Here is a 25,223-nt window from a genome sequence, read left to right on the forward strand (position 1 = left end):
ACCATGCGTTTATCATGGAATTTGCAAAGACAATAGAAAACAAACAATTTAACATATTTTGTGCACCCTAGAATCGATTTGATGTAGACTCAGTATCCACAGCTTCACTGTCCCCTCTGAAATCCCCTTCAAGACAAAGAAATCAGATTTATCACAACTCTGTAAGAAAAAGACTCGATGTTCACAATGACGAGTGAAAACACGTATTTAAATACATTTTCACACTTTTAATACACTTCAAATTTGTACAAACATTTTCCACATGAACGAAGCACTAAAACAAAAACATGAGAACTAAAGTCCATCTGACGTCTGTTGAACACGTGTGTCACAGATTTCAGACAGGATGTTTCGACCTTTGTGTCTCGGTGGCTGCTTCATTCACCCGTCTCTCTGATGGTTCGTCCTGCGTGTAGACGGACACACAGTGATGTGGTTCTTTGTGTGAAGAAGCAGCAGGATCAATAAAACTGTCCTGGTTATATTTAGTACTGTGGTCGGTCAGTAACTGTTTACATCTCTGTCTCTGTTGTGTGAGCTCAGAAATCAAACATGAACCTCGTCTGAGGACACAGCCGTGATATAAAACAACAACACATCTTATACGACAGCAGATCATTTATAACAGCGTTCCCCAAACTGGATCTGACCTGTGACCGAAGGGTTTCATTACAAAATACTTCAAAAACATTTAGGTTTTAAACATGTTCATAAACACTTTCATACTTAAATAAAAGTTTGACAGGAAACGTCTGTAGGCGCAGACACAAGCTGTTAGCATCGTTGGCCCAGCCACCTCCATGTTGAGAACCGTGTGTAATCAATCCGAGCCAGACTCTGAACGTTGGACACAGCTCCTCGGACCGTTCTGAACCAATGTTTCATCCTTTAATTGTTCTGGATGGAAACAAAAACGTATGAAAGTGTTGTTAACCTGAAATGAAGTTTTGTAATGAAACTCTTCAGTCGTGTTTTTTTAACGTGAGTCGCTGTGTTGCATTACGAATGAAATACTGTAGCACCAAATGATTTTCATAAACACCAGCAGCTCCTGTAGGTAACAGGAACAATCTCGTACGCACGACACTAACATCTCAGATAAAATCAAAATGAACACATTAACACACCGACATGACTCTGACTCACACATACACACACATGTGAACGTTCCAGCTCTCTGCACATGAGTTCAACTCTTTGGCATTTTCAGAAAATGACACATTCACCTTTCTTTCCGAGCTGAGCTGCTGTAAGGCATGAAATGGTCCTGTTATAGAAGATTTATATGAAACTGGGATCAAAAATAAAATGTTCTCTGTTTGAAACATGAAACAAACGTGAAACAAATAGTGGTCATTCAAATATTAATAATAATATTAATAACAGGAAACTAAAGTTCTTTGGAGGATTTTTTCCCTTTCTCAGACTTCATCATGAATAATTTGGGTTTCAGGTGTTTTTATTGACCTTTAACTCTGATGAACCGTTTAATGACTGTGGGCGCTTTAATATCATCAGAACTGTGATACTGTGAGTGGTTTTACTGAGTCAGTGGGATTTATTGTGACGCTGCAAAAGGACGAGAGGGAAGATGATGACGGAGATACCGACACACCGTTTATATTGATTCCTACTGCACTGAAAGCACTTTATGATTGACTCACATAAACAAGTATGTCGCCAACATTTGTCTGAAATTATAACAGTGAGCTGAAGTTTTTGGAGAAATTCTCCAGGTTGATGTGAGGAATAACTCTGCAGGGGACCAGAGACGTTTTCTAATTCCTCGCCCAGTTAATCACACGTCCACAGCTGATACGCATCAGGTCTGATTTTGGGTCTTTTCTGCCCCCTAGTGGTTAAAGAAAGAACACAAGCTGCAGCTTTAAACGTCTGAAACTTTGATCCAAACTGTGGATGCTGTGTCATGAGGCCCGATGTCAGACATCTGAGTAATATTTCCTATAAGATAATTTAACTGAACAGAACTCAAACTGCCTGAACCTTGAAATGATTACAGAACAGCAAGATGAAATTTAAGTCTCTGTCAGGGCTGCAACAGTATATCCTGACATTAAATTTGATGGTTATCATACTGTGTATGTTTGCTTACGTAGACAGAAAATCTCTACATATTTTTAGTTATTTTTCTAAAAGGGGAGACTTTTTTTTACACAAACTTCCATTTAAAAAAAGATCTTCAAGTTTCAAATATAGTAATAAACTGTTTATGGTCAGCAGCCTTTACTATCAAAAGAATCACCTTTGGCCAAAAGAATTTTTTAAAAATCCGCCTGGAACCATACTACATGTTTGTGCCTCATAGCGTCAGCAACACGGCCTCATTAATCTAAAAAAGCATTCACTTATATGTTTGAAAACACAGCAGCTTCTCTGCAGAGGCTGTTTATGGTTATTTGGTTCTTAAACTTTGCAGAGTCAGTAGTGAGAGCAAACTAATCTGTCCACTCACGAGGAAATTCTTTATTTTCCTCTGAGACGTTTTCTTTTTAGATTTGGAATCAACAGCCTCACTAAGGAGACTCAAACTTTAGGAAAAGGCACCAGGCTGTAGACGTGTGACGCACATAGTTGATGTGATGTTAAACTTTTTTTTTATTCAGTGTATGGGCTACACGTTTATACAGCTGGAAAATACAAGACAATAACTGTGATTCATTTCCATATAATTTTTTGTCAAAGTCACAGAGAGCCACTAAAGAGGGGCCAAAGAGCCGCATGTGGCTCCTGAGCTGCAGGCTGCCGACCTCTGGTTTAACCAAAAATAACCCTTCAGTTCTAACTCCTTTAAGGGTCGTTCTGACTGATAATAATAATAATTCTGTGAAACCGTGATATTTTCTGAGACAGTTATCGTACAGTTGCAGCCCTGCTGTCTCTGTAATGAAAAAACAGTTTAAAGAACGAGACTGACATGATTCTATCTTTCTCTTCTCGTCAACAAATCCCATTAATACACATTCATTCACTTCTATGAGTGAAGGAGATTCACACCTGAAATAATCTGCAAACTGTTTAAAACTCTGACTGAACACTGAGACGAGGAGGGCAGAGCTCACAGAGTGTCTCTGCTCGTCACTGATCTCAACACCTGGTGGATGTGTTTTTACTTTAATGTGTTGCCGCCGCACAGAGTCTGCACAGCTTCTCTGTGCAATGCTGCTGTTTTCTGTATTCATAGCAAACCGATAAAAACACCATAACGATGTGGAAAAACTTCCAGAAACCTCTGTAAACGTGCAGTGACGTGATGAAAGGATGAGGTGCGACATTTCAAGACTTCCACGTCTGACCATAAAGACAAACCCAACAAAACCAGCTGATGCGAGTAGATAAAACTAGCTGCTCTAAGTACAGAAAATATGATTTGCACTCTAATATAGAATCTTCCAAACCGCTCAAGTAAAAGTTTCTGTTTCTAAAGTCTCGCTATACAAAACAAAATATACATCTAATAAAAATACACTCTGAGAAGCTCTTCCAGGCCGACCAGCCAAAATCAAAATAAAAGAAATAAAACCGAGATACACAGCTGGGGTCAGCTCGCACAGCAAAGGAACAAGTGAACCAGGCAGGAAGGAGTGTGGAGAGAAGGAGGGAGCGAGGGAGGGACTGACCATCGGAGAGTTCATTCGTCATCGCTGTCACTGCCCGACTCGCTCAGCTGGAGGTCGTTTCCTAACAAGACAAACAGGTGAGAACATAGTTTACTGACACTGAGGTGTTATCTGGATGTTGATCTGCAGCCTGAAGACTGACGATGTGTTGTTATTGGAAAAGGAAAAATGCTCATCAAACATTTAACTGATGTTCGTCGTCTCTTTCTGATCCAGGCCGTGACAGCACCATCAGCAGGAGCAACGACTGCATGAGTCATCACAGAATCAAAGATACTCACGGAGTGTGTTTATCAGCTGGTTGTTGCCCTGCTGCCGGTCGACTCCTCCGTTGGCCATGGGGAGGCGGTTCGGGGAGGTCTGGTTGAGTGGTCGGGGGGCGTCGTGCTCGCCGTCGCTGCTGCTGTCATCGCCGCTCCCCGAGGCGCTGGCCGAGTCAGAGGAGCTGCTGCTGCCGCTGCTGCTCATCTGCTCGATCACCTCCACCTCCGCTCGCAGCTCTGAATACACAGAATAAAATGTCTTTGCAGAAGTGCTGACTGATACTGTGCATTAATAAACATTTCAACAATGTCTACATCGAGCTCATAAATGCTGAATGTGGGATTTAAGTAAAGTGTTGCCTACAATAATACACTGTGTGTCCATGTGTGATGATGATGATGATGATGATGATGGTCCTTGGCTCCTCCTTACCTCTCTTGATGTCATCGAGCTGCGGCTCTGGCGAGGGGTTATCTTTAGAGGGAGACGGGGAGGTCTTGACCCCGGCCCCCGGCTTGGTGGGGGCCCGGAACTGAGAGCTGGGCTGACTGGAGCGAACCGACTGCTGCTCGATGCGTGCCTGGATCTTACTGCTGCCCTCCGCCCTGAAAAATATGCAGCAATCAGACGGAGCTGCTGTCAGTCATCTCTGATTGTCTGCAGGTTCTCTCAGTCTCTCTGAGTCCAAACTGCAGGAACATCGTCTCACAGGAGAGTCTAAAAGTTTAATTTAATGATTTTCTGTCCCCCAAAATACTAATAATACAGATGTTTTTTTGGTGTAGTAATAACCAGTGTCCAGAAGATGGAGCCAAAGATGTCAGTTATGACCTTTGAATACACAGAACTGTAATGTACGGATGATGACACCGAAAACACAGGCAACTAAATGAAAAATTAGAAAAAGTGTGAAATTTTGAAGCTCAATAACAAAACGTCCCTGTGAGAAACGAGACAAAACTTTTCTGCTTCATGTTGCTCAGATAAAAACCTCGTTGCAAACCTGCGAGTATGAAGTTAACACGAATGAATCTGGACAGACGCTCAGCGACCTCTCTGCTTTACTTTCCTCTGATTCATCATCACAATCACGTCTCACACATTCTCCGACCTTTGACCTCTCACCTGGTTTTCTTGACCTGGATGCTGCTGCTCAGCTTCTCCAGTACAAACTCCCCTGTGTCGTGGTTAATGATGAGCACGCAGTCCTTCTGGTACGGCCGCTTGTTTCCTTTGAACACCGTCATGGGAGGCGTGGAGCCCTGGAGGGACGACAGTAACCTGAACATGTAACGTGTGTGTGTCTGTGTGTGTTTGCTTTAACAAACCTCAAACTGAAATGTTTATCGGTGATTAATCATCTGTGAACATGGAGTTAGTTACCAAAAAGCAATTTTTTGACTTCTTAAAACAAAAACAAAAATCCACATAATCTGCTCGTTGTGTTGGATTTTCTGACAGCACACAGTAGCTTATGATTCTCTTCTGCAGTACAAATAAAGAATCTGTGGAATAATTTTCGTGTCTGGTGAATTAATAATCAGGTGAAGATAAAATATTCGACTTCCTGCTCTGCTCTCTTCACAGACAGACTTCACTGCAGCAGGTTAAATCAGAGGAGACAGACAGACAGACGGATGGTCTCACCGGAATGTGAGGTAATGTGATGGTGACTTCGTCTCCTTTCCCGACTTGCAGCTCTCCCTCGCAGCTCGTGTCGATAGACGCTGGTTTGAAGTCATCTGAAAAGGAGGATTGTGGGTAAAAGACAAAAATCAGACGTCCCTGCACAGCAGTGTCACGGGGTCAGCTGCTGGTCGAATGCAGGCAGCAGAAATAAAACCTGAGTTGGCGCGATACAGTGCAAAGGTTAGTACAGATATTAAGAATCAGATTATTAATTAATCAGATTATTAATTTTCATGCAGTGTAGCAAAGACATCATAAAAGAAATGTGTCATCAGTGTATTAGTGTTGCCTTCATGTGCATCATGGAAGAACCTGCTGGAGGGGAGAGTCTTATTAATGAGGAGAGGGAAAGTCATAACACAAGGAAACTGCTTGTGAAGCAGGAGAAATAAAGACACTCAGTGAAATTAAAGCTAATCTGAATCTGAATGAATTTAGTTTTCGACAGTATTTACAGTTTAGATTCACACTGCAGAGCCTCACGTTGGCCTCAGATAACAAATTAAAGAGAGTGTAACAAATAAAGGCTCAGTGTCTCCATAGACTTCTATCACTCTCCTCCTGTAGTGATGTGGATGAAGTTAAACCTGGAGCGACATCACTTTTCTTCTTCTGCTTTCAGGCACCTTTTGAAAGTATTCAAACCTTTGAACTCTGAGCTCATTGGTGGGATTTCTTTCAAAAACATGGGGGAAAGGCAACTTGGTAAGAAATGTTCCACAACCGCAAAAAAACCCAAAATAAAATAAATAAATAAATGCAGTTTAGTTTATTTTTTTAATTGGGAAAAAAGTGAAAACTATATATCTAATAATTATCATTATTATTATTATTATCAAAATTAAAAATCATGTTACAGAATTATTATAGTTTTTAAGCAGTCTTTCCGGGTTATTTTATTGTCCGTTTTCTTTTCTTTTTACAAATTTCTTGCAAATGTTTCAGGTCATTTCTTCTTCCATTGCTCGTTACCTTCTTCCCATGTTTTTAAAAGAAGCCCTGACGGGGGGTTAAACACCGATGGGAACATGATCTGAGTGAACACCTACCCCTTAAACTATGACACATTATAATACAACAAACCACTTATCTAATCTGTTAGATAGAAACGTATACAGATGAAGACTTTGCACTGAACATATAAAACTCTGCACAAAAAACAATACATCTAAAAACAACAACAACATGACTAAAAGACAAACAGGAAACACACACAAAAAAACACTCCACAGAATTCTGCAGATTTTCTTTTTAGATCATCGCTCAAAACAATTTAAAAATTTGGTAAAATTAAAAAACAAAACAACATAAAAAAGTAACCCTCACACTGCAGCCACCCCTCTCCTGTAGTAAGTAGAGAACGGTCCCTAAGCAGTAACATACTGCCACCACTTTCTACTCCTTCACATAAGAATCAATTTTACCAAAACACATATTGATAATAAGTGGTAATATTCCCATTTATCCATGACTTTAGAGTTGTCTCAAAATCAAATTATTCCAAAATGATGATGTAATGTTGGAGCGGTGGGTGTGACGATACTTTTCTATGCAAATTAATTCATTTGCTGATCCACATAATTGGCTCAGTTATGTAAGAGTCATCCTCCCTGTCCATGTGAGCCCACTGATCCCAGAGCAACAGTTCATTTAACACTCCGACGACAAACTTTGTTTTTAACACGTGAAAGATTAAAGGTTTGTTTTTCCACACTCACATCTGATGGTGTGAAATGAAGACTTTGGCCTCTTCTCAAAGCTCTCACCGAGCTTCAGGACGTGTTCCTCTTTGTCCAGCAGCGGGTTGGTGCTCCCGTTCATGGCTCCGTCTGTTGGGAACTGTTAGTAACTCACATGGATGTCAAATAATCCACAGAGCCGAGCGACGTCCTCAAAGTTAAGGGAGACCAGAAGAAGAAACCAACTGTGAGACAAAGTTAGCCGACACAAGCTAGCTGTTAGCAAAACATCCCTTACGTCACCCGGTCACTCCTCTTCCGGTTTGAGTCCGGCTGAAACAAGCTGAGTTAGCGATTCTGCTTTTTTCCACTAAAATATATAATCAGTTGGCAGATAAATTACACACCGAATTAGAGAATCACGTATGATAATATTCAAGTTTTTATCCAGTTCTTAATAAGCGTTAATAATAACGGAAAGAAACGGAAACAACCCGTGATGCTCCACGGAAGAATTTAAGGGACGGACAAGATGGACGAGTAATGTGGAAAAGTGCAACCAGGCGCAGGACTTTTAAAACTTTAAGTTGATTTAAGTCTCGTTTATCATCAAAACAACTCAAGTTTTAAAGTTTGATAGTTTCCCCACAAATTACAGATTATTGGAGCAGCTGACAGAAACTGTGACGCAACTAAATCCGAGGTTTTCTAACAGCATCATGGCGCTGTCGACAAATCAAAGTTTCCCGGGTGATATTAAAGTAACACCTCCTGAAGAAGAAGACGTGGTTACAAAAGATGAAATGTCTCCGTGTGTCCTCGGACAGACCAAAGCCTCCGCCCCCAGAGAGTTAACCCCGGAGGAGCGGGACAGACTCGGCGGGGAGCGGACTCTGGTGTCCGACTTCAAACTGATGAAGCTGGAGAAAGACGCGCAGAAGAACTGGGACCTGTTTTATAAAAGAAACACGACGAACTTCTTCAAGGACAGACACTGGACCACCAGAGAGTTTGAAGAGCTCAAGGCATGCAGAGAGGTGAGGGGGACAGAGACAGACAGGATACCAGGCAGGAGACAGACACAGGACACCAGGCAGGAGACAGACAGGACACCAGGCAGGAGACAGACAGGACACCAGGCAGGAGACAGACACAGGACACCAGGCAGGAGACAGACAGGATACTAGGCAGGAGACAGACACAGGACACCAGGCAGGAGACAGACAGGACACCAGGCAGGAGACAGACACAGGACACCAGGCAGGAGACAGACAGGACACCAGGCAGGAGACAGACACAGGACACCAGGCAGGAGACAGACACAGGACACCAGGCAGGAGACAGACAGGACACCAGGCAGGAGACAGACAGGACACCAGGCAGGAGACAGACAGGACACCAGGCAGGAGACAGACAGGATACTAGGCAGGAGACAGACACAGGACACCAGGCAGGAGACAGACAGGACACCAGGCAGGAGACAGACAGGACACCAGGCAGGAGACAGACAGGATACCAGGCAGGAGACAGACAGGACACCAGGCAGGAGACAGACAGGATACTAGGCAGGAGACAGACAGGACACCAGGCAGGAGACAGACAGGACACCAGGCAGGAGACAGACAGGATACCAGGCAGGAGACAGACACAGGACACCAGGCAGGAGACAGACACAGGACACCAGGCAGGAGACAGACAGGACACCAGGCAGGAGACAGACAGGACACCAGGCAGGAGACAGACACAGGACACCAGGCAGGAGACAGACACAGGACACCAGGCAGGAGACAGACAGGACACCAGGCAGGAGACAGACAGGACACCAGGCAGGAGACAGACAGGATACTAGGCAGGAGACAGACACAGGACACCAGGCAGGAGACAGACAGGACACCAGGCAGGAGACAGACAGGACACCAGGCAGGAGACAGACAGGATACCAGGCAGGAGACAGACAGGACACCAGGCAGGAGACAGACAGGATACTAGGCAGGAGACAGACAGGACACCAGGCAGGAGACAGACAGGACACCAGGCAGGAGACAGACAGGACACCAGGCAGGAGACAGACAGGATACTAGGCAGGAGACAGACACAGGACACCAGGCAGGAGACAGACAGGACACCAGGCAGGAGACAGACAGGACACCAGGCAGGAGACAGACAGGATACTAGGCAGGAGACAGACAGGATACTAGGCAGGAGACAGACACAGGACACCAGGCAGGAGACAGACAGGACACCAGGCAGGAGACAGACAGGACACCAGGCAGGAGACAGACACAGGACACCAGGCAGGAGACAGACAGGACACCAGGCAGGAGACAGACAGGACACCAGGCAGGAGACAGACACAGGACACCAGGCAGGAGACAGACAGGACACCAGGCAGGAGACAGACAGGACACCAGGCAGGAGACAGACACAGGACACCAGGCAGGAGACAGACAGGACACCAGGCAGGAGACAGACAGGATACTAGGCAGGAGACAGACAGGACACCAGGCAGGAGACAGACACAGGACACCAGGCAGGAGACAGACAGGATACTAGGCAGGAGACAGGACTCCAGTCAGGAGAGACAGGACACCAGGCAGGAGACAGACAGGACACCAGGCAGGAGACAGACAGGACACCAGGCAGGAGAGAGACAGGACACCAGGCAGGAGAGACAGGACACCAGTCAGGAGACAGACAGGATACTAGGCAGGAGACAGACAGGACTCCAGTCAGGAGAGACAGGACACCAGGCAGGAGAGAGACAGGACACCAGGCAGGAGACAGGCAGGAGACAGACAGGATACTAGGCAGGAGACAGACAGGACTCCAGTCAGGAGAGACAGGACACCAGGCAGGAGAGAGACAGGACACCAGGCAGGAGACAGGCAGGAGACAGACAGGATACTAGGCAGGAGACAGACAGGACTCCAGTCAGGAGAGACAGGACACCAGGCAGGAGAGAGACAGGACACCAGGCAGGAGACAGGCAGGAGACAGGCAGGAGACAGGCAGGACACCAGGCAGGAGACAGACAGGATACTAGGCAGGAGACAGACAGGACACCAGGCAGGAGACAGACAGGACACCAGGCAGGAGACAGACAGGACACTAGGCAGGAGACAGACAGGACACTAGGCAGGAGACAGACAGGACACTAGGCAGGAGACAGACAGGACACTAGGCAGGAGACAGACAGGACACCAGGCAGGAGACAGACAGGACACCAGGCAGGAGACAGACACAGGACACCAGGCAGGAGACAGACAGGACACCAGGCAGGAGACAGACAGGATACTAGGCAGGAGACAGGACTCCAGTCAGGAGAGACAGGACACCAGGCAGGAGACAGACAGGACACCAGGCAGGAGACAGACAGGACACCAGGCAGGAGAGAGACAGGACACCAGGCAGGAGAGACAGGACACCAGTCAGGAGACAGACAGGATACTAGGCAGGAGACAGACAGGACTCCAGTCAGGAGAGACAGGACACCAGGCAGGAGAGAGACAGGACACCAGGCAGGAGACAGGCAGGAGACAGGCAGGAGACAGACAGGATACTAGGCAGGAGACAGACAGGACTCCAGTCAGGAGAGACAGGACACCAGGCAGGAGAGAGACAGGACACCAGGCAGGAGACAGGCAGGAGACAGACAGGATACTAGGCAGGAGACAGACAGGACTCCAGTCAGGAGAGACAGGACACCAGGCAGGAGAGAGACAGGACACCAGGCAGGAGACAGGCAGGAGACAGGCAGGAGACAGGCAGGACACCAGGCAGGAGAGAGACACAGGACACCAGGCAGGAGACAGACAGGATACTAGGCAGGAGACAGACAGGACACTAGGCAGGAGACAGACAGGACACCAGGCAGGAGACAGACAGGACACCAGGCAGGAGACAGACAGGACACCAGGCAGGAGACAGACAGGACACTAGGCAGGAGACAGACAGGATACCAGGCAGGAGACAGACAGGACACTAGGCAGGAGACAGACAGGACACCAGGCAGGAGACAGACAGGACACTAGGCAGGAGACAGACAGGACACCAGGCAGGAGACAGACAGGACACCAGGCAGGAGACAGACAGGACACCAGGCAGGAGACAGACAGGACAGTACATTTACAGTAGAAGACCTTGTTGGGTCGTCGTTATTATGTTCTCTATTGATGAGAAAAAGACGGGGGAGCGTGTGCGTCATTCATGATGTCTCTCTCTGTCTCTGTCTCTGTTTCTGTCTTTGTCCTGCCTGATTTGCAGTTTGAGTCTCAGAAGCTGGTGCTGCTGGAGGCCGGCTGCGGCGTCGGGAACTGCATCTTCCCTCTGCTGCAGGACGACCTCAACATCTTTGTTTACGCCTGTGACTTCTCACCACGAGCTGTTGAGTTTGTCAAAGTAAGAAATCTCTATCAATATATAACCTGTGTGTCTTCTTCTTCTGTTTTAATACTGTAGGCCAGTAGTTCCAAACTGGGCCAATCACACAACAACGATATGACAAATAAACTCTCTCTGTTTGCCTTCTGTCGACAGCAAAACCCTCTGTACTGCCCCGAGCGCTGCTGTGCCTTCCAGTGTGACCTCACTAAAGACGACCTGAGGGAGAATGTGGCCGAAGGCAGCGTGGACGTCGTCACTCTCATCTTTGTGCTGTCGGCCATCCACCCCGACAAGATGAAGCTGGCGTTGCAGAACATCAGCAGGGTGAGAGCACAGACTCAGTGTGGACTTCCTGTTGGATGCTGGGAGTTCTCTTCTCCCTAAAATACACAATCATATACATAAATGCCTAACATACACACAGTCTAGTGTGTGTACAGAGAAACGGTCCAAAAATAGATTTAAAGGTGATTTTTCTAACGTGGCTGCGAGACGTGCTGCATGTGTTTGTGGCAGCTCTAACACAAGCAGGTTCAAACAGTGTAAATGTAACATACATGTGGCTTTAAGGTGCTGAAGCCCGGAGGCATCGTCCTGTTCAGGGACTACGGCCTGCACGACCACGCCATGCTGCGATTTAAAGCCGGCAGCAAGCTGGGGGAGAACTTCTACGTCCGCCAAGACGGAACCAGGTCCTACTTCTTCTCTAAAGGTCAGTACAAGACTTCAGGAACGTCACTCTCATGTTTGTTGTGTCATCGAGGCTCATAGATGGATAGATAGATGGATAGATAGATAGATAGATAGATAGATAGATAGATAGATAGATAGATTGATTTCCACTTGTTTTAGGAGCTAATATTTTTCATATCTATATCTGTGGCTGCCTCAGCGATGCTGGTGTATGAAAATAGTCTAGAGAGCCAACCAACAGTCCCTACTGTAACTCTCTGCACACTAGTATTAGTCCGTCCTCTCTGTCCCACCTCCAGCTGGTTCAGAACTCCGCTGTCAGACTCCTTATAGGAACCCGGAGGAGACACCACATCACACCTGTGTTAGCATCTCTCCACTGGCTGCCTATAAGGTTTAGAATTGACTTTAAGGTTCTCGTAGCCCCATATGCTATGTCTAGGTCCCTCAGGTCAGCTGACCTGGGGCTCCTGGATGTCCCACGCTCCAAACTTAAGCTCAGAGCTGATCGAGCCTTTGCTGCGTCTGCCCCCAAACTGTGGATCAGCCTCCCCCTCCCAATCAGATCTGCCCCCTCCACTGACTCGTTTAAATCCAGGCTCAAAACCTACTTTTATTCATTAGTCCCCCTGACATGTGCCTGTGTGTGTGTTGTGTCTCTAACTGTGTGAGCTGTGTACCTGACAGTTCTGTTGCCTCTCGAGTGTGTTTTTAGCATTTTATTCCTTCTGTGCAGCACTTTGTTTTTAAATGTGCCTTATAAATAAATTTGAGTTGTGTGAAGGCTCTGATCGTGTTTCTGGACCTTTCATGACACATCTCAACGCTCCTTCATCATCGTTTCCTTCTTCCAAAGTCTCATTCTGCTCCTTCCGTCTGCTTCCAGAGTTCCTGGCTGAGCTGTGTGTGGACGCCGGCCTCCAATCTGTTTCTAACGACTACGTCCTGAGGGAGACGGTCAACAAAAAGGAGGGGCTTTGTGTTCCCAGAGTGTTCCTGCAGAGCAAATTCACCAAACCCAGCCAGTCACAGAGCTCCTGATGTCACTCAGCCTCATACATCTACAAACAGGTGGACAAATGTAAGATTCAGATGTCTGGTTGACTTTGGATGACCAACAAAAAATAATATTCCTTGAAAAGGAAGTGTGTGGCCTCCACACACACACACTTTTAAATCCTCCAGACTGTTTGGGAGACACAGGAGGTTCAGGGAGATGAAGAACTCCTCCTCCGACTAATCAACTGCTGCCTTTCGTTCCTTCGCCAGCAGATGGCGACAGTGTTTGAACTGAGACTCTTACAGGTGGGAATATGTGGAACTGTGTGAACACTGAAGCACAAACTGTTGTGCAGGGACATTAGCTGGACACAGAGTGAATCTCAGTGAACAGTATTTATCGGTTCAGATCAGTTTACGTTTTATTTCACAGCCGTCGTCACTCTGATCGGCCTGTCGCGTCACCTGGAGACGTTTCTCTCTCAGCCTTTAAACTTCTGTTTTGATGCCTCCTCTATAATTTACTGCGTCCCTTATTTATGTGATCTTTTTAATGAGGTGAGTACTTTTTAATTTTTATATGAATAATATGTTTTTCATTATTTTTACCTGCCTGTGTTTAAAAAAAAACATTCAGCTACATTATGTCATTTCACACTCTGTCTAAAACATGCTCACAGTGTTTCATCCTGATCGTGGTCCTATTTAAAATCATTTCTGCTGTGAACCTCAGAAGCAGATATTTATCATGCATCAACATCGTGACCTTTTCAAAATAAACTTATGAAAACTTTTGGTGGATTCCAGGTGTCTTAACATCATCAGCGATTGTCAGATCCGACCTCCTGCTGCTCCTCCTCTCTGATAAACATAAATATGAAACAGAAATCACAGATACACTGCGCTCACGTGTGTGCACTTGCGGGCGAGACCAGCAAAAGCACATGAACACACATGAACGCGGTGCCCACGTCTCACAGTCTCGCGCAAGTGCACACGTGAGCGCAGTGCACAGAGAGGCAGTCAGAGCTACAGGCTACAATGAGGCTAAAAACAGAGTTCAAGTGATGTTTTTCCAAACAACTTTTTATGTTGGGGCTTCAGGACACTTGGATCACTACGGACGAGCAGTATGGAGATATTTTGTGGTTTCAATGATGTGTTTTTGGACGTTTGAATCTGGGGCGCCGTCAGCCTCCATTAGGTGGAGTTGTGTTGCTACCTCCTCTCCCCTTGGATCTCTGCAAGTGATGTGAGGACTCTAAAACTTCACCTGAGCCTCCCTCGGCATATGGGTGAGTAGATAATGGCTGAATTTACATTTTTGGGTGCACTATCCCTTTAAGGGACCAATGAAACAATCTGTTAATGAGTCATCTTCTCTGATTTGACATTAGCCGAGTCGTCCAGAAGAGGGCGCTGTTGGCTTTTAGGAAATGCACAGATTGTCCATATTTTGACCCAAATGTCAGGTGGTCACCGTCTGTGACTCATGATGGAGACATTTAATTCCATAACAGCCTGTCAGATACACTCAGAATCAGAATAAGGTTTATTGACAGGCAGCGTTTCAGTTACAAGGAATCTGCGTCTGGTGTTTTAGGTGCTCAGAATAAATTTATAAATTTAATTTTAATTTAATGAATTAATTAATTTTATTTTTATATACTTTATTAATCCCTCTGAGGGGAAATTCAATTTTTTAAAGGGGGAAATAAAAAATAAGGTCCAAGTGCTCCAGAAGTCAAGAACATAAATACTGAATGAAAAATTACTTTACAAATGTGAAGATACTTTAAGAATTACTGTAACATATGTACAATATTACAGTACTATTAAGATATATATAAAAACCGTTCCAGAATGACAGAGCTGTTGGGTTTTGTGCACGATGTGCAAAAATAATCATCAGGGAATGTGTAAATGTTCATTGTATATATAAGTAGAGAATATTTGCAGTGTACAGGGACCATAGTCAGCTCCACTTTATGCATCATGTCCACTGTACAGATGCTTTTATATTTTGATAATGTATTTTGTAATGCTGTTTTCCTCAGATGCCTTAATGTTGTGATATACAGTTTGTCTGTGTGTGTCCAAATGTCAGGGCTGAACGTTTGTTGCATTTTCTCGATTGATCCTGGGGTGACGATGAATTCAAATGTGAAAGAGTGGAGGAAATATTACAGAGATTAATTCATCTCATACAATTTTTAAAGTTTTTCTAGCTTTGTTACCTCCTGTGTCTCTGTCATAATTAAGGCTAAATGGTAGATTTCATGGTAGTGGAAGAGACATCCAGTGGATATAAGACTTTCAAAATGTCCGTGAGTGTACGTTAAAGAAAATGTAAATGTTGCCACAAGGATTGAACAGCAGAGTCACATGGGGACCAAAACAGGAATATAAGACTGATATCAGCTTCTGTCCTGAGCAGAAAGACATCAGGGTTTCTATGATGTGTAAATGTTGTTACACAGAGCCTGAAAAGAAAAGGGGACGTCCTCTGAATGGAAAATGAGATAATCCCACTTATCTTACTGGATTTAAGACGTGAAGGTTATTGTGATTCTGAAAACTTTAAGGCCTTTTATTGAAGGAAATATTAAATGTTGAACGACTGAAGAAATGTTGAACACTCAGAAAGTATCAGAGAGTATTTACCTTCACATTTACAAAATGTGTCTTCGTAGCTCAGGTGTCATGGTGGTGTTAATGAGACCACTGTGGTGTGAACCAATTGATGCTCTGTGACAAGTATCAACATGCTGTGAGCTTCCTGTTCATGAGTCTGTCACCCACTGTTTAAACCTCCGGGCCGATCTTTCAGCAGAAAAGTACAAATGGAAAAAAAAGGTGTGAAAATATTTCACAGAGTGAAAAACAGTTGAAAGATGGGGTGTGTGATAGGGTCCTAAAATAATATCACAATATTTCAGGGTATTTTAGTGATAATGATGTTCTTGATGATGTGACAAATGAGTAAGAACATAGAATTACAACAGAATCAGTGATCTAGTTTCACAGTTTGCTTCAAATCTTGAGTAAAACTAAATAAAAATGATCTCTGATTTCTTTAGTTTGTGAACAACAACAGAAATCAAATCTATCACTAATTACACATTTAACAAAGTGTCCCCTGGCATCTATATATATATATATAAATCATCTGTAACCATCAGGCTGTAACCTGTGACAGGCTGTTATGATACAGTCACATATATGGAGTTTATTCACGTAGGTTTCCATCACCAAAGGTTTGTGACAGAATCAGAGAGGAGAGGGAGAGACGCTGTGCTGCTGCCAGAGGAGCCACTGAATGAGTTCCCTCTGAGCGCTAAGAGAAGTCAAAGTTTATTCCACACTACTGAAGCTGCTCCTCTTTCTGGAACCACCAAGGAGTGGATCATCATTTCACTTTCAGCCATGCTTGTTGTTGCCGTGGGTAACACTCTGCAGCTGATGGGCTGGCAGTGGTGACCACGTCAGGATTACTTTCCTTCCCTCCTGAGACGACATGCTGATGTCTGGTCTCAGAGTTGTGGACAGTGTTTCCTCGGGGAACTGAAGTTTTCCTCCCTGATCAGCGCTCATTTCTCATCTCTGGATGGACTGAGCAGATTTTGTTTTGCTTCGCCTTGGACAACAGGCTTCTGACCCTCTTTTAAAAGCTGATGGAACTCCACAGTGTCTTTGTTATAGCTGGGTGTTTCTTTAGTCTTACCTGCTCCAAGATGTTGTCATGTTGTTGTGAGTACCTTGTCATGGCGCCACCTGTATCTCCCCTGGGTCAGAGCTGCTTTGCACCCTGATAGGATGTGCACCACGGTTCCTTTCGCTCCACACAACCCACCCTCATTCCCCACCTGTGCAAGGTGACTTTAGTGTATAATCACGTGAAAAATTAATATCTGAACTGAATGTTGAGCCGATCCATCCAGTAAACGCTGAGGTATTTCACTGACTCTGGAGGAAACTAAGACAAAACTGATGATTCTGATCTCCCTACATGTAAAACAGTAAACTCTTCTCAGGCCAGGCTCAAAGAGACAAAGTGTTCATCAAACAGAATCCTGTAGTTTAAATTTTAATTTCAATTCTGTGCTCAGTTTTCCATTTACACAGTATAACCCCCTTCTGACAGCGACACATGAATTTGTGCTGTGATCTGAGCGTGCTGGTTTATCTTTGAACGCAGTTTTGAGAGTGTACACTCTAACCGAAGCAGTTTCCTGTCCTGTGGTTTGGCTCGAACAGCCCTCCACCAGTGTGAGGAGAAACAAGTGCATGTTGAAATGGAATCCCATCTGCAGGGTTATTCTTGATGAGCATGAGACAGCAGGTCAGTCTCAGTTATTGAGGCTTCTCAGCAGTGCAGCCGCTGATGTGTTTAAGGAGATTAAATGATTTGTACAAAGAATACATACCAACTGAACGATCACGTAATAAAACTAAACACTGATCGTCACCTGTGTTAAAGGTGATTTGACAGTTCAGACTCAGGCTGAATTTAATCATGTGGTGTACACTGTAGACTCATTCTTGAACAGATGTGGCTTTGTGTTCTCTATTTGGGGTTTTTTTGACCCTCGGTAGTGAAGAGGAAACTGAACGAGGGCAGACTGCTCAGGGTGAGAACAAGCTGCAGCTTTGGTACTATTTTTTTCGGGTGATAGTTGTGGTGGCTTTTCACACCTTGAGTCAGCATGTACTTGAAGGTTTTGTTTGTTCCACTGAATCGTTGCAGACGTTCTTGCCTCACTGACAGAGTCTAGGTTCCTCAGTTTGACGTGTGCAGGGCTTTGTTCTCTGAAACACACAGTCCACTTCTATTGAACTGTATTTCCAAATTGCATGATATTATTTTGACTTTGGGCAGAGAACCAAATGATTTTGGCAATCCTGTCTGCGTCCTGCTGTAAACTAAAGAGCAGTGTGTCAGATTTAGTGGTGTTGAGCGGTGAGGACTGCCGATTACAACCAGCTGAAACTTCTCCTGGTTAGAATTCCTTCCTTCGCTGTTCAGGAGGTTTTAACCAGGAGCTGAATTATCCACAGAGGTATCTTTCTCTCAGAAACAAACAGACCAGCTGATTTGAATCGGTAAAATACTGAATAAAGCAGTCTCACATAATAGTGTTTATCCAGCGCTGTTTGTTGTAGGTGGGCAACAAATGTCTCTATCTAGAGTCAGTGTTTGGTTTGTCTGCTCTGAGCTACTGTAGAAACATGGCGCTGCAACATGGTGATCTCTGTAGACGAGGACCTGCTCCCTGTGTAGATATAAACGTCTCATTCTGAGGGAACGAAAACATGACAATTCTTATATTCAGGTGATTATACACTAAAGAAAACATACTTATTATATTATACACTATTTCTGCTGAGTCTCCTCCACACTGGAGCTTTAACACTGGGCAATATGGTTAAAATCTTTTATGATACAGTTTTGGAAAATCAATTGAGAGATTATTAATGGAAACATGAACACATGAGGTCTGTTTTTGGTTTATACAGCAAATAAGATTCCTGACAGCGCAAAGTACTTCATTGTATTCATGCAAAATCGTACAAAAATCCAAAATTTATTGCACAATACAACCTTTTATTTATATGGCAAAATGCTGGCGGTTGACAAATTTACATTGTTTCACAATATATAGTACAAATCACGTCTAATGACGTCATGATATCCAAATTCATTCATGTTCTGATCTGCTGATAGCCCACACCTTTGGACATAATTAGATACGGAGTAACAGTGAGAAACTTTATGCTTTTAAAATCCAGGATGCCTCTGTTACCTCTGAAATCATTTCTGGACCAGATGTTTTTTCTGTCTTAATAGAAACGTTTGTATTAAGCAGATGACACAATCAATAGTCATGTTAAATGAATTAACAATGCTGTTTGGGTTTTTATATGCTGAAGGAAAACGTCACTTACTTCTACCTAAGTAACATGAGCTGTCTGACTAACGTCTTAAAGCAGGGGACAGAGTCAGGTGGTGGATCTTTAATCTGCTGAGCAAAGGCCACTAAAGCAGTTACAATAGAGGATAAAACAAACAAAAAGACTTTGTGGAATTTCTCCCTTTTACTTAAAATAAAATAAAGATGCTTTTGTAAAATTCAGCCTGGTGCAGCTCAGCCTGTCGGCGGACTTTAATTCTTTGTGAGTCAACTCAGTGCGCTGATCAACCTGCAAGAGAACAGAGCAGAACAACGCGTCAGTGTGCGTAAAATGACCTCTTTCCCTTCCACAGTATCCAATCAAAGCTCCAGTGTGTTGGATTCAGGGGGATATATGTGGAAGAAATGTATTTAATATAATGAGTATGTTTTCTTTAGTGAACAATCACCTGAAAATAAGAATTGTGTCTTTGTTACTTTAGAATGAGCTGTGTATATCAAGGCGCAGGTCCTCGTCTATGGAGATTGCCATGTTGTACCGCCATGTTTCTACAGTAGCCCAGAATGGACAAACCAAACACTTGGTGCTTCACAAAGTCAATGAAGGTTCCTTACAGCAGGCTACATCATTGAATCCTGCCAAAGGACTGTTTGAACATCAAGGATCCTTTGAATTCTACCGAGGACAGAGTCCTTCCTTCAGAGCATTCACAAGGATTCATGTGTGAACCTCAGCGGGCGACAAGTACCCACAATTCTTTACGCACAAGGCGGGGCCTCTACAGTGATGCTAACCTGGGCACTCAAAAGCCTGTTCAAATTTGTGTTTAGTAGGAAGGAGTCTTGCCTCTGTAGGAACCGACCAAGATAACATCCTTGGCTTTGAGAAGCATCAACTGGTCCTAGATCTTCGTTAAGTTGTCTGGACCTCTGGATCAGAAAAAAAGGTGCTGGGCTAACGGCCTGTCTGCAACGTGCCAGCAGCACTGAAGACACACTGATTTGTGATGTGAAACTGTTTTATTCAGTGTTTTTGCTGCTTTAAATCAGCTGGTCTGTTTATTTTGCAGAGGAAGAGACCTCTGTGGATAATTCAGCTCCTGGTAAAAACCTCCTGAACAATGAACACTGGAGGAATTCTAACCAGGAGAAGTTTCAGGTGGTTGTAGTCTGCAGTCCTCACCGCTAGACACCACGAAATCTCCCTAAATCTGACACACTGGACCTTTAAGAAACAGACAAACTAAATTCTGCAGAGAAAGTAAGAAGGATTCATCCTCAGGGGAACATGAATCTTTGTGCTAGCTTTCTGTCTTGGCATCCAACAGTTGTTAGATATTTTAGACTGTACCAAAGTGGTGGACAGCTGTAACACGGAAACACTGGCTCGATAGCAGTGTATTTTACTGTTGCCCTGTTTCTGATGAACTGAAAGATACACATCAGCCATAACATTAAAACCACAGACAGGTGAAGTAAACAGTAGTGATCATCTTATTACTGCACAGTGTTCTGCTGGGAAACCTTTGGGTCCTGGCATTCACATGGATGCCACTTGCAGTATATGTGTAATATTCTAACATCTAAATCACTGATATCAAGCTCCAGTTCCTTTTATTTTGAAAGTCAGTGCCACCAGTGTAACCTTTGACCCCGTGGTCACATTGGTCACCGACGTGGAGGACTCCAGCCACGACACTTTGCAGCCCGAGGATGAGGTGGCAGCCTACATGGAGTTCGGATCCTTTGGAGGTTTGATGGTGGTGGAAGGAGCATGCTAACATGTTTCCTAACCTGGCAGTGATTGAATGTTTTCACCATCCAGTCAAAGAGACGTCCAATTCAAGAACGGAGAACCAGCTTCATGTGAGGGACTGGAGCCTGGGGGGGGTTGATCAGGGGTGCAGGTCGGGTTGCTGGACTTTTATGAATGGGTATGGTTTTGACGTAACGGGTCAGTTCTGGTACTGAGCTTTATGGGTATGGGCGGGTGCAGGTTTCAAAAAAGGACCCATGCAGGACTCTGACCCCAGATCCAGGGTCAGGTCTCTTCGGATCAGACTTGGCTCTGACCTGTTGAGACATGGGAACAGGACCTCTGGAGGCATCCTGTGGTGTCGGGGCGTTGGCGGCAGATCCTTTCAGCCCTGTAGGCTGTGATGTGGGATACTGGCACGGCCCACATGCTCGGTCAGATTGGGAACAGGGGAATTTGGAGGCCAAGTCGACACCTTGAGCTCTATATCGTGTTCCTCAGGTCATTACTGAGCAGTTTTTACGGTGTGTCATGGCACATTGTCCTGCCATCATGGAGTGCCTTTACCATGAGGAGGTGTTACTTGGTCTGTCGCGGCCTAAGGAGACGATCAGTAGTGCTCACTTCACCTGTCAGTGGTTTTAATGTTGTGAGTGATCGGTGTGGTCTACTTTAAGGAAGTTCAACGTCACAATAAGAAGAGTTAATGTAATTTTCTTCATCATGAAAATACCTATGACAGTGATCCAGATGTAATGTCCCGCCACCGTCTCTGACTCTTTCTCACATTCAGCCGTGCATTGAAATTGTCCGGCGTCCTCTGGTGTCAGGTTGAGTATCTCCGTCACGACCTGTCTACGTCTCATGTTGTCATCAGAGATGGTGGTCTCGTTTACTGTGGTGAGGTACCTGCGCGGGTCAGTCAGCTCAGCACTTTGCTTCGTGATATGATACCACGCAACATGCAGCAGGCCACAGAGCTCGACGTAATAATGAGCGTTGCAGGTTAGTTTGATTGATGAGCCGCTGGGAGACGTGATGGTTTGCGTCAAGTAACGGACCTCTACAGGAGCTAGAGCACAAAGGAAACAAGAAAATGGAGAAGCCAAAACAGTTACAAAGCAGGTTTCACCCTCTTTCATTCTTATATCTTAATTTATCTTTAAGATATAATCTGCAGGATTTGACAAACAAACAACGTATATGGACTCACACAGCGGTGATCACTCTGTCATCACTGATGACCAGCTCTCTGTGTGCCCATCTTAATTTTGCTGACAAAAACTATAACGAAAATTTTTCATCAACAACCTTTTTTTTTCTCCACTCAGTCCGGACTGGAGAAGGTTTGTGGGTTGATGGTGTTTGACAGGCAGGTAGGAGGCTCAGTTATCTGTGAGTGTAGCTGTGCTGTAAGTAAACAGGCTGAACTCAGATGAAAGTTTAGTTTGAATCACCGACTCTGTGAGAGGACACCAGTTTAAACCTCCAGACTAACATGTTGCACATGAAGAAACAAGTTATGTTTCTGCTTCTTAACAGTCACATGGATAAGTCAGAGTTTACAGTGAACCTGGGGACAAATCCTAGTTGGCTCACATTAGTTATTTGTTGAGAGCATAAATAGAGAGATGTTGAGCTTTTCAGATGATGATCAGTAAGTGTGTGCTCGTAAATCAGCCCTTAAACCTGTCACACACTGCTGGAGACATGACACACACATTATTTTATACAACCTGACACCTTGAGTCTGATTTATGATCCATGAATCAGCCTCACTGGATTAGTTTAAAGAGAAAAACATAGAAAACATCAGGACTAAAAGTTGACTAAAATTTTTTGAATTTTCATCGACTTGAAGGATAAAAATGACTAAAATGTGATTTTTGTCTCAAGACAGACTAAATCCAAAATAGCTGCCAAAACTAACACTGGCGTTATACTGCCCTACAAAGGCAAAAGACCTTAACTCACCAGAGTGTGAAACTGAGAAAAATGACTTTAAAGTTATTTTGTTGTCCTGCCAAATGAGTTGTAGGTAGAACATTGGACGTTTGGCATTTTGTTGTTTATAAATGAAGTTATTTATCCTTCAAAAAATTTTAAGCTTAAACTTGACCTTTGACCATTATTCGGAAGTTACTGTATTCTGCCTTTGCATTGTCTGCAGAACAATAATGGATCATACAGGCAAAAGACCTTAACTTCTTTTTTATTGCCCAATTGGAGTTTTATCACTTTGTATAATATTTTCCTGTGATAACAATGATAACCTTAAACTAAAATTTAGTGATTTTTGTCTAGTTAGGCTTAATATTACATAAACAGAATATTAAAAATAAAAAATAATGAGCATTTGAAGGTTGCAACACTACATTGCTGGATCATTTTAAAACCTCATCATTGTACTAATGTGAAATAAAATAACACTTAACCTCCCTACTATTTCTTACATTTGAAAGTTACAGCTGATTTGGCTATGCCAGTAATATGTAGCAATGCCCTTTGTTAAAATACACTTGTTAAGTACACTTTATTGAAGCATTGAAGGTGTGTGTCAGAAGTGTTTCAATCACATATAATACATAGGCATAACACCGTAACTCCAGCACGGTAAACAGTAACTTCACTTTGGTGCTTGGCAAAACAAAGGCAGAGTACCGTAACTTAATTCGCGCATTCTAGAGTGCCGCCAAACAAAAGCAAAGAACCGCAACTTACGGGCGTTAACGTTACAGGCTTCTGCCTTGGCTTTCCCTCGGCTTTTGGAAGTTACGGCAAAAACAACATCCTATTTTTTCCAAAAAACAACAAAATTGACTCAAGATATTTGTCCACATGATAAAACTGATGTTTATTGTTCCAAAAATGACAATAACTCATTTTCGCCAAAATTGAAGTTAAGGCCTTTTGCCTTTGCACGGCAGTGTATTTATCTTTTCTTATTTTCTTCCTATTTTCTGTGTCCAGGACATTTGTGGGCGTGTCCCCCCCCCAGCGCTCAGGTGAGGATGGGGCTTTATAAAAAATTAGCGACCAGAGACATAGCGTGTAATGTCAGACCAGAGTGACAGAGTAAAACGATGAGCTGCTGCACTGATGCTTTTGTCCGCCCATATTTCATGGAATTAACAGAAAAGTTTTCAACTTAAGAAACATTTTAATTTTGGTTATGTTGGGGTTTTTGTACTTTTTTTCAAGTTTATTATGGCAGGAACTGAGCACAACAAATAAATACTGCAGCAACATAATTTCCATCTGTAGTTCTACTTTAGGCTGAATGTTTCAGCAAAGCGTCCAACGCAGTCCGTCCATTAAAGTATAAGCATGTACCCTGTGCGTGTCCTCCACCATATGCATCTAGAGACGTTCAGTATAAACACACACACACACAACACCATCTGGTACAAAATGTGCGAATGCTAAAAGTGAATCAAGAAAACTATAGAAGATATTACACACATTAAGGGATTTTCTATCATTCCAAAAACTTAAGTCACAATATAATCAAACTCTATACATTTCTAAATACTAAACTCCACACTTACTTTCTAACAGACAGCACATGATTTTAACAAGTACGTGTTCACATGAAGCTATCATGTATTTATTCAGCTGACATGCAGCATGTTGTATCAAGAAGACAGTGTGATAAAGCTCACGTATAAAAAGTGACTGACTGACCTTTGTCCTGAGCAGACGACACAAACAAAGTCACCAACAACAGCACCGCAGGTCCAGGTAGCCACATCATGCTCCAACATGCACACTTAGGTGGAAGGTCACGCTAAAGATGAACACGAGGACAACAGCTCGACTTAAAATGGCAGAGGCAGAATGAAAGTGTCCTCACTCTCACTCAGTGATTTCACTCGGAGCTGCACGAGCTGCACTGTGTGAGCATGTGTGCTGATGTGTGGGCGGAGATGCATCTCTGAGCTCAGCAGTGTTTCCATTCTCTGTGACCACCACAGACAACACTGTGATCTTTTATAGCTTTTCTTTTCATTCAGGTTTTTGCACTGCATCATATCATTTTTATGTCACTTTGAATGCAGCGTTCTGTTTCACTGATCGGTCTATAACAAATCAAGCAGTTATCACCCGTCACAGGCAGCCTGGTCTCACGATGAATGCATCAAATACCAGCGTGTGGGCAGTGACTTCCAGCGTCAGACACCAACAAAAAAAGCCATCTTTTCACGTTGGT

The 25,223-nt window shown here is 43.9% G+C and overlaps 3 protein-coding genes across 6 annotated transcripts; 1 reads left to right on the forward strand and 2 right to left on the reverse strand.

Moving 5' to 3' along the window:
* Positions 1–214: 214 nt before the first annotated feature.
* eaf1 (ELL associated factor 1) lies at positions 215–7,585 on the reverse strand. 2 transcript variants are annotated; one of them, XM_033639617.2, is made up of 7 exons: positions 7,310–7,585; positions 5,550–5,644; positions 5,028–5,164; positions 4,335–4,507; positions 3,920–4,138; positions 3,639–3,699; positions 215–897 (listed from the first exon to the last, which is right to left on the reverse strand). In XM_033639617.2, exons 1-6 carry the CDS (start codon positions 7,410–7,412, stop codon positions 3,650–3,652), a joined length of 777 nt encoding a protein of 258 aa, XP_033495508.1. In that variant the 5' UTR covers positions 7,413–7,585; the 3' UTR covers positions 215–897; positions 3,639–3,649. The 2 variants fall into 2 exon arrangements, with proteins under 2 accessions (XP_033495508.1, XP_033495507.1); XM_033639616.2 differs by having other exon boundaries at positions 215–3,699.
* A 69-nt stretch (positions 7,586–7,654) lies between these two features.
* Positions 7,655–14,433, forward strand: mettl6 (methyltransferase 6, methylcytidine). 3 transcript variants are annotated; one of them, XR_013492138.1, is made up of 6 exons: positions 7,655–8,307; positions 11,534–11,668; positions 11,807–11,977; positions 12,224–12,365; positions 13,233–13,903; positions 14,153–14,433. XR_013492138.1 is itself a non-coding variant. In XM_078171260.1 (6 exons), exons 1-5 carry the CDS (start codon positions 7,990–7,992, stop codon positions 13,385–13,387), a joined length of 921 nt encoding a protein of 306 aa, XP_078027386.1. In that variant the 5' UTR covers positions 7,655–7,989; the 3' UTR covers positions 13,388–13,427; positions 13,532–14,138. The 3 variants fall into 3 exon arrangements, 2 of the variants coding, with proteins under 2 accessions (XP_078027386.1, XP_033495503.1); XM_078171260.1 differs by lacking the exon at positions 14,153–14,433 and having other exon boundaries at positions 13,233–13,427; positions 13,532–14,138; XM_033639612.2 differs by lacking the exon at positions 14,153–14,433 and having other exon boundaries at positions 13,233–14,138.
* Positions 14,434–18,929: 4,496 nt separating this feature from the next.
* Positions 18,930–24,916, reverse strand: LOC144464445 (uncharacterized). Its single transcript, XM_078171264.1, has 3 exons — positions 24,698–24,916; positions 21,747–22,085; positions 18,930–19,546 (listed from the first exon to the last, which is right to left on the reverse strand). The coding sequence occupies exons 1-3, from the start codon at positions 24,765–24,767 to the stop codon at positions 19,542–19,544; spliced, it is 414 nt and encodes a 137-aa protein (XP_078027390.1). The 5' UTR covers positions 24,768–24,916; the 3' UTR covers positions 18,930–19,541.
* Positions 24,917–25,223: the final 307 nt, after the last annotated feature.

This window comes from Epinephelus lanceolatus, chromosome 10 (assembly GCF_041903045.1).
Source record: "Epinephelus lanceolatus isolate andai-2023 chromosome 10, ASM4190304v1, whole genome shotgun sequence".
Lineage (NCBI taxonomy): Eukaryota > Metazoa > Chordata > Actinopteri > Perciformes > Serranidae > Epinephelus > Epinephelus lanceolatus.

Coding starts and splice junctions, on each gene's coding strand:
- eaf1 (XM_033639617.2), bottom strand. CDS start 7,412: ATGAACGGGAGCACCAACCCGCTGCTGGACAAAGAGGAACACGTCCTG. Junction 5,165..5,549: donor TCACATTACCTCACATTCCG/GTGAGACCATCC, acceptor TCGTCCCTCCAG/GGCTCCACGCCTCCCATGAC. Junction 3,700..3,919: donor CCAGCTGATAAACACACTCC/GTGAGTATCTTT, acceptor TTGTCTTGTTAG/GAAACGACCTCCAGCTGAGC.
- mettl6 (XM_033639612.2), top strand. CDS start 7,990: ATGGCGCTGTCGACAAATCAAAGTTTCCCGGGTGATATTAAAGTAACA. Junction 11,669..11,806: donor GAGCTGTTGAGTTTGTCAAA/GTAAGAAATCTC, acceptor TTCTGTCGACAG/CAAAACCCTCTGTACTGCCC. Junction 12,366..13,232: donor GTCCTACTTCTTCTCTAAAG/GTCAGTACAAGA, acceptor GTCTGCTTCCAG/AGTTCCTGGCTGAGCTGTGT.
- LOC144464445 (XM_078171264.1), bottom strand. CDS start 24,767: ATGATGTGGCTACCTGGACCTGCGGTGCTGTTGTTGGTGACTTTGTTT. Junction 22,086..24,697: donor GTCGTCTGCTCAGGACAAAG/GTCAGTCAGTCA, acceptor TTTGTGCTCTAG/CTCCTGTAGAGGTCCGTTAC.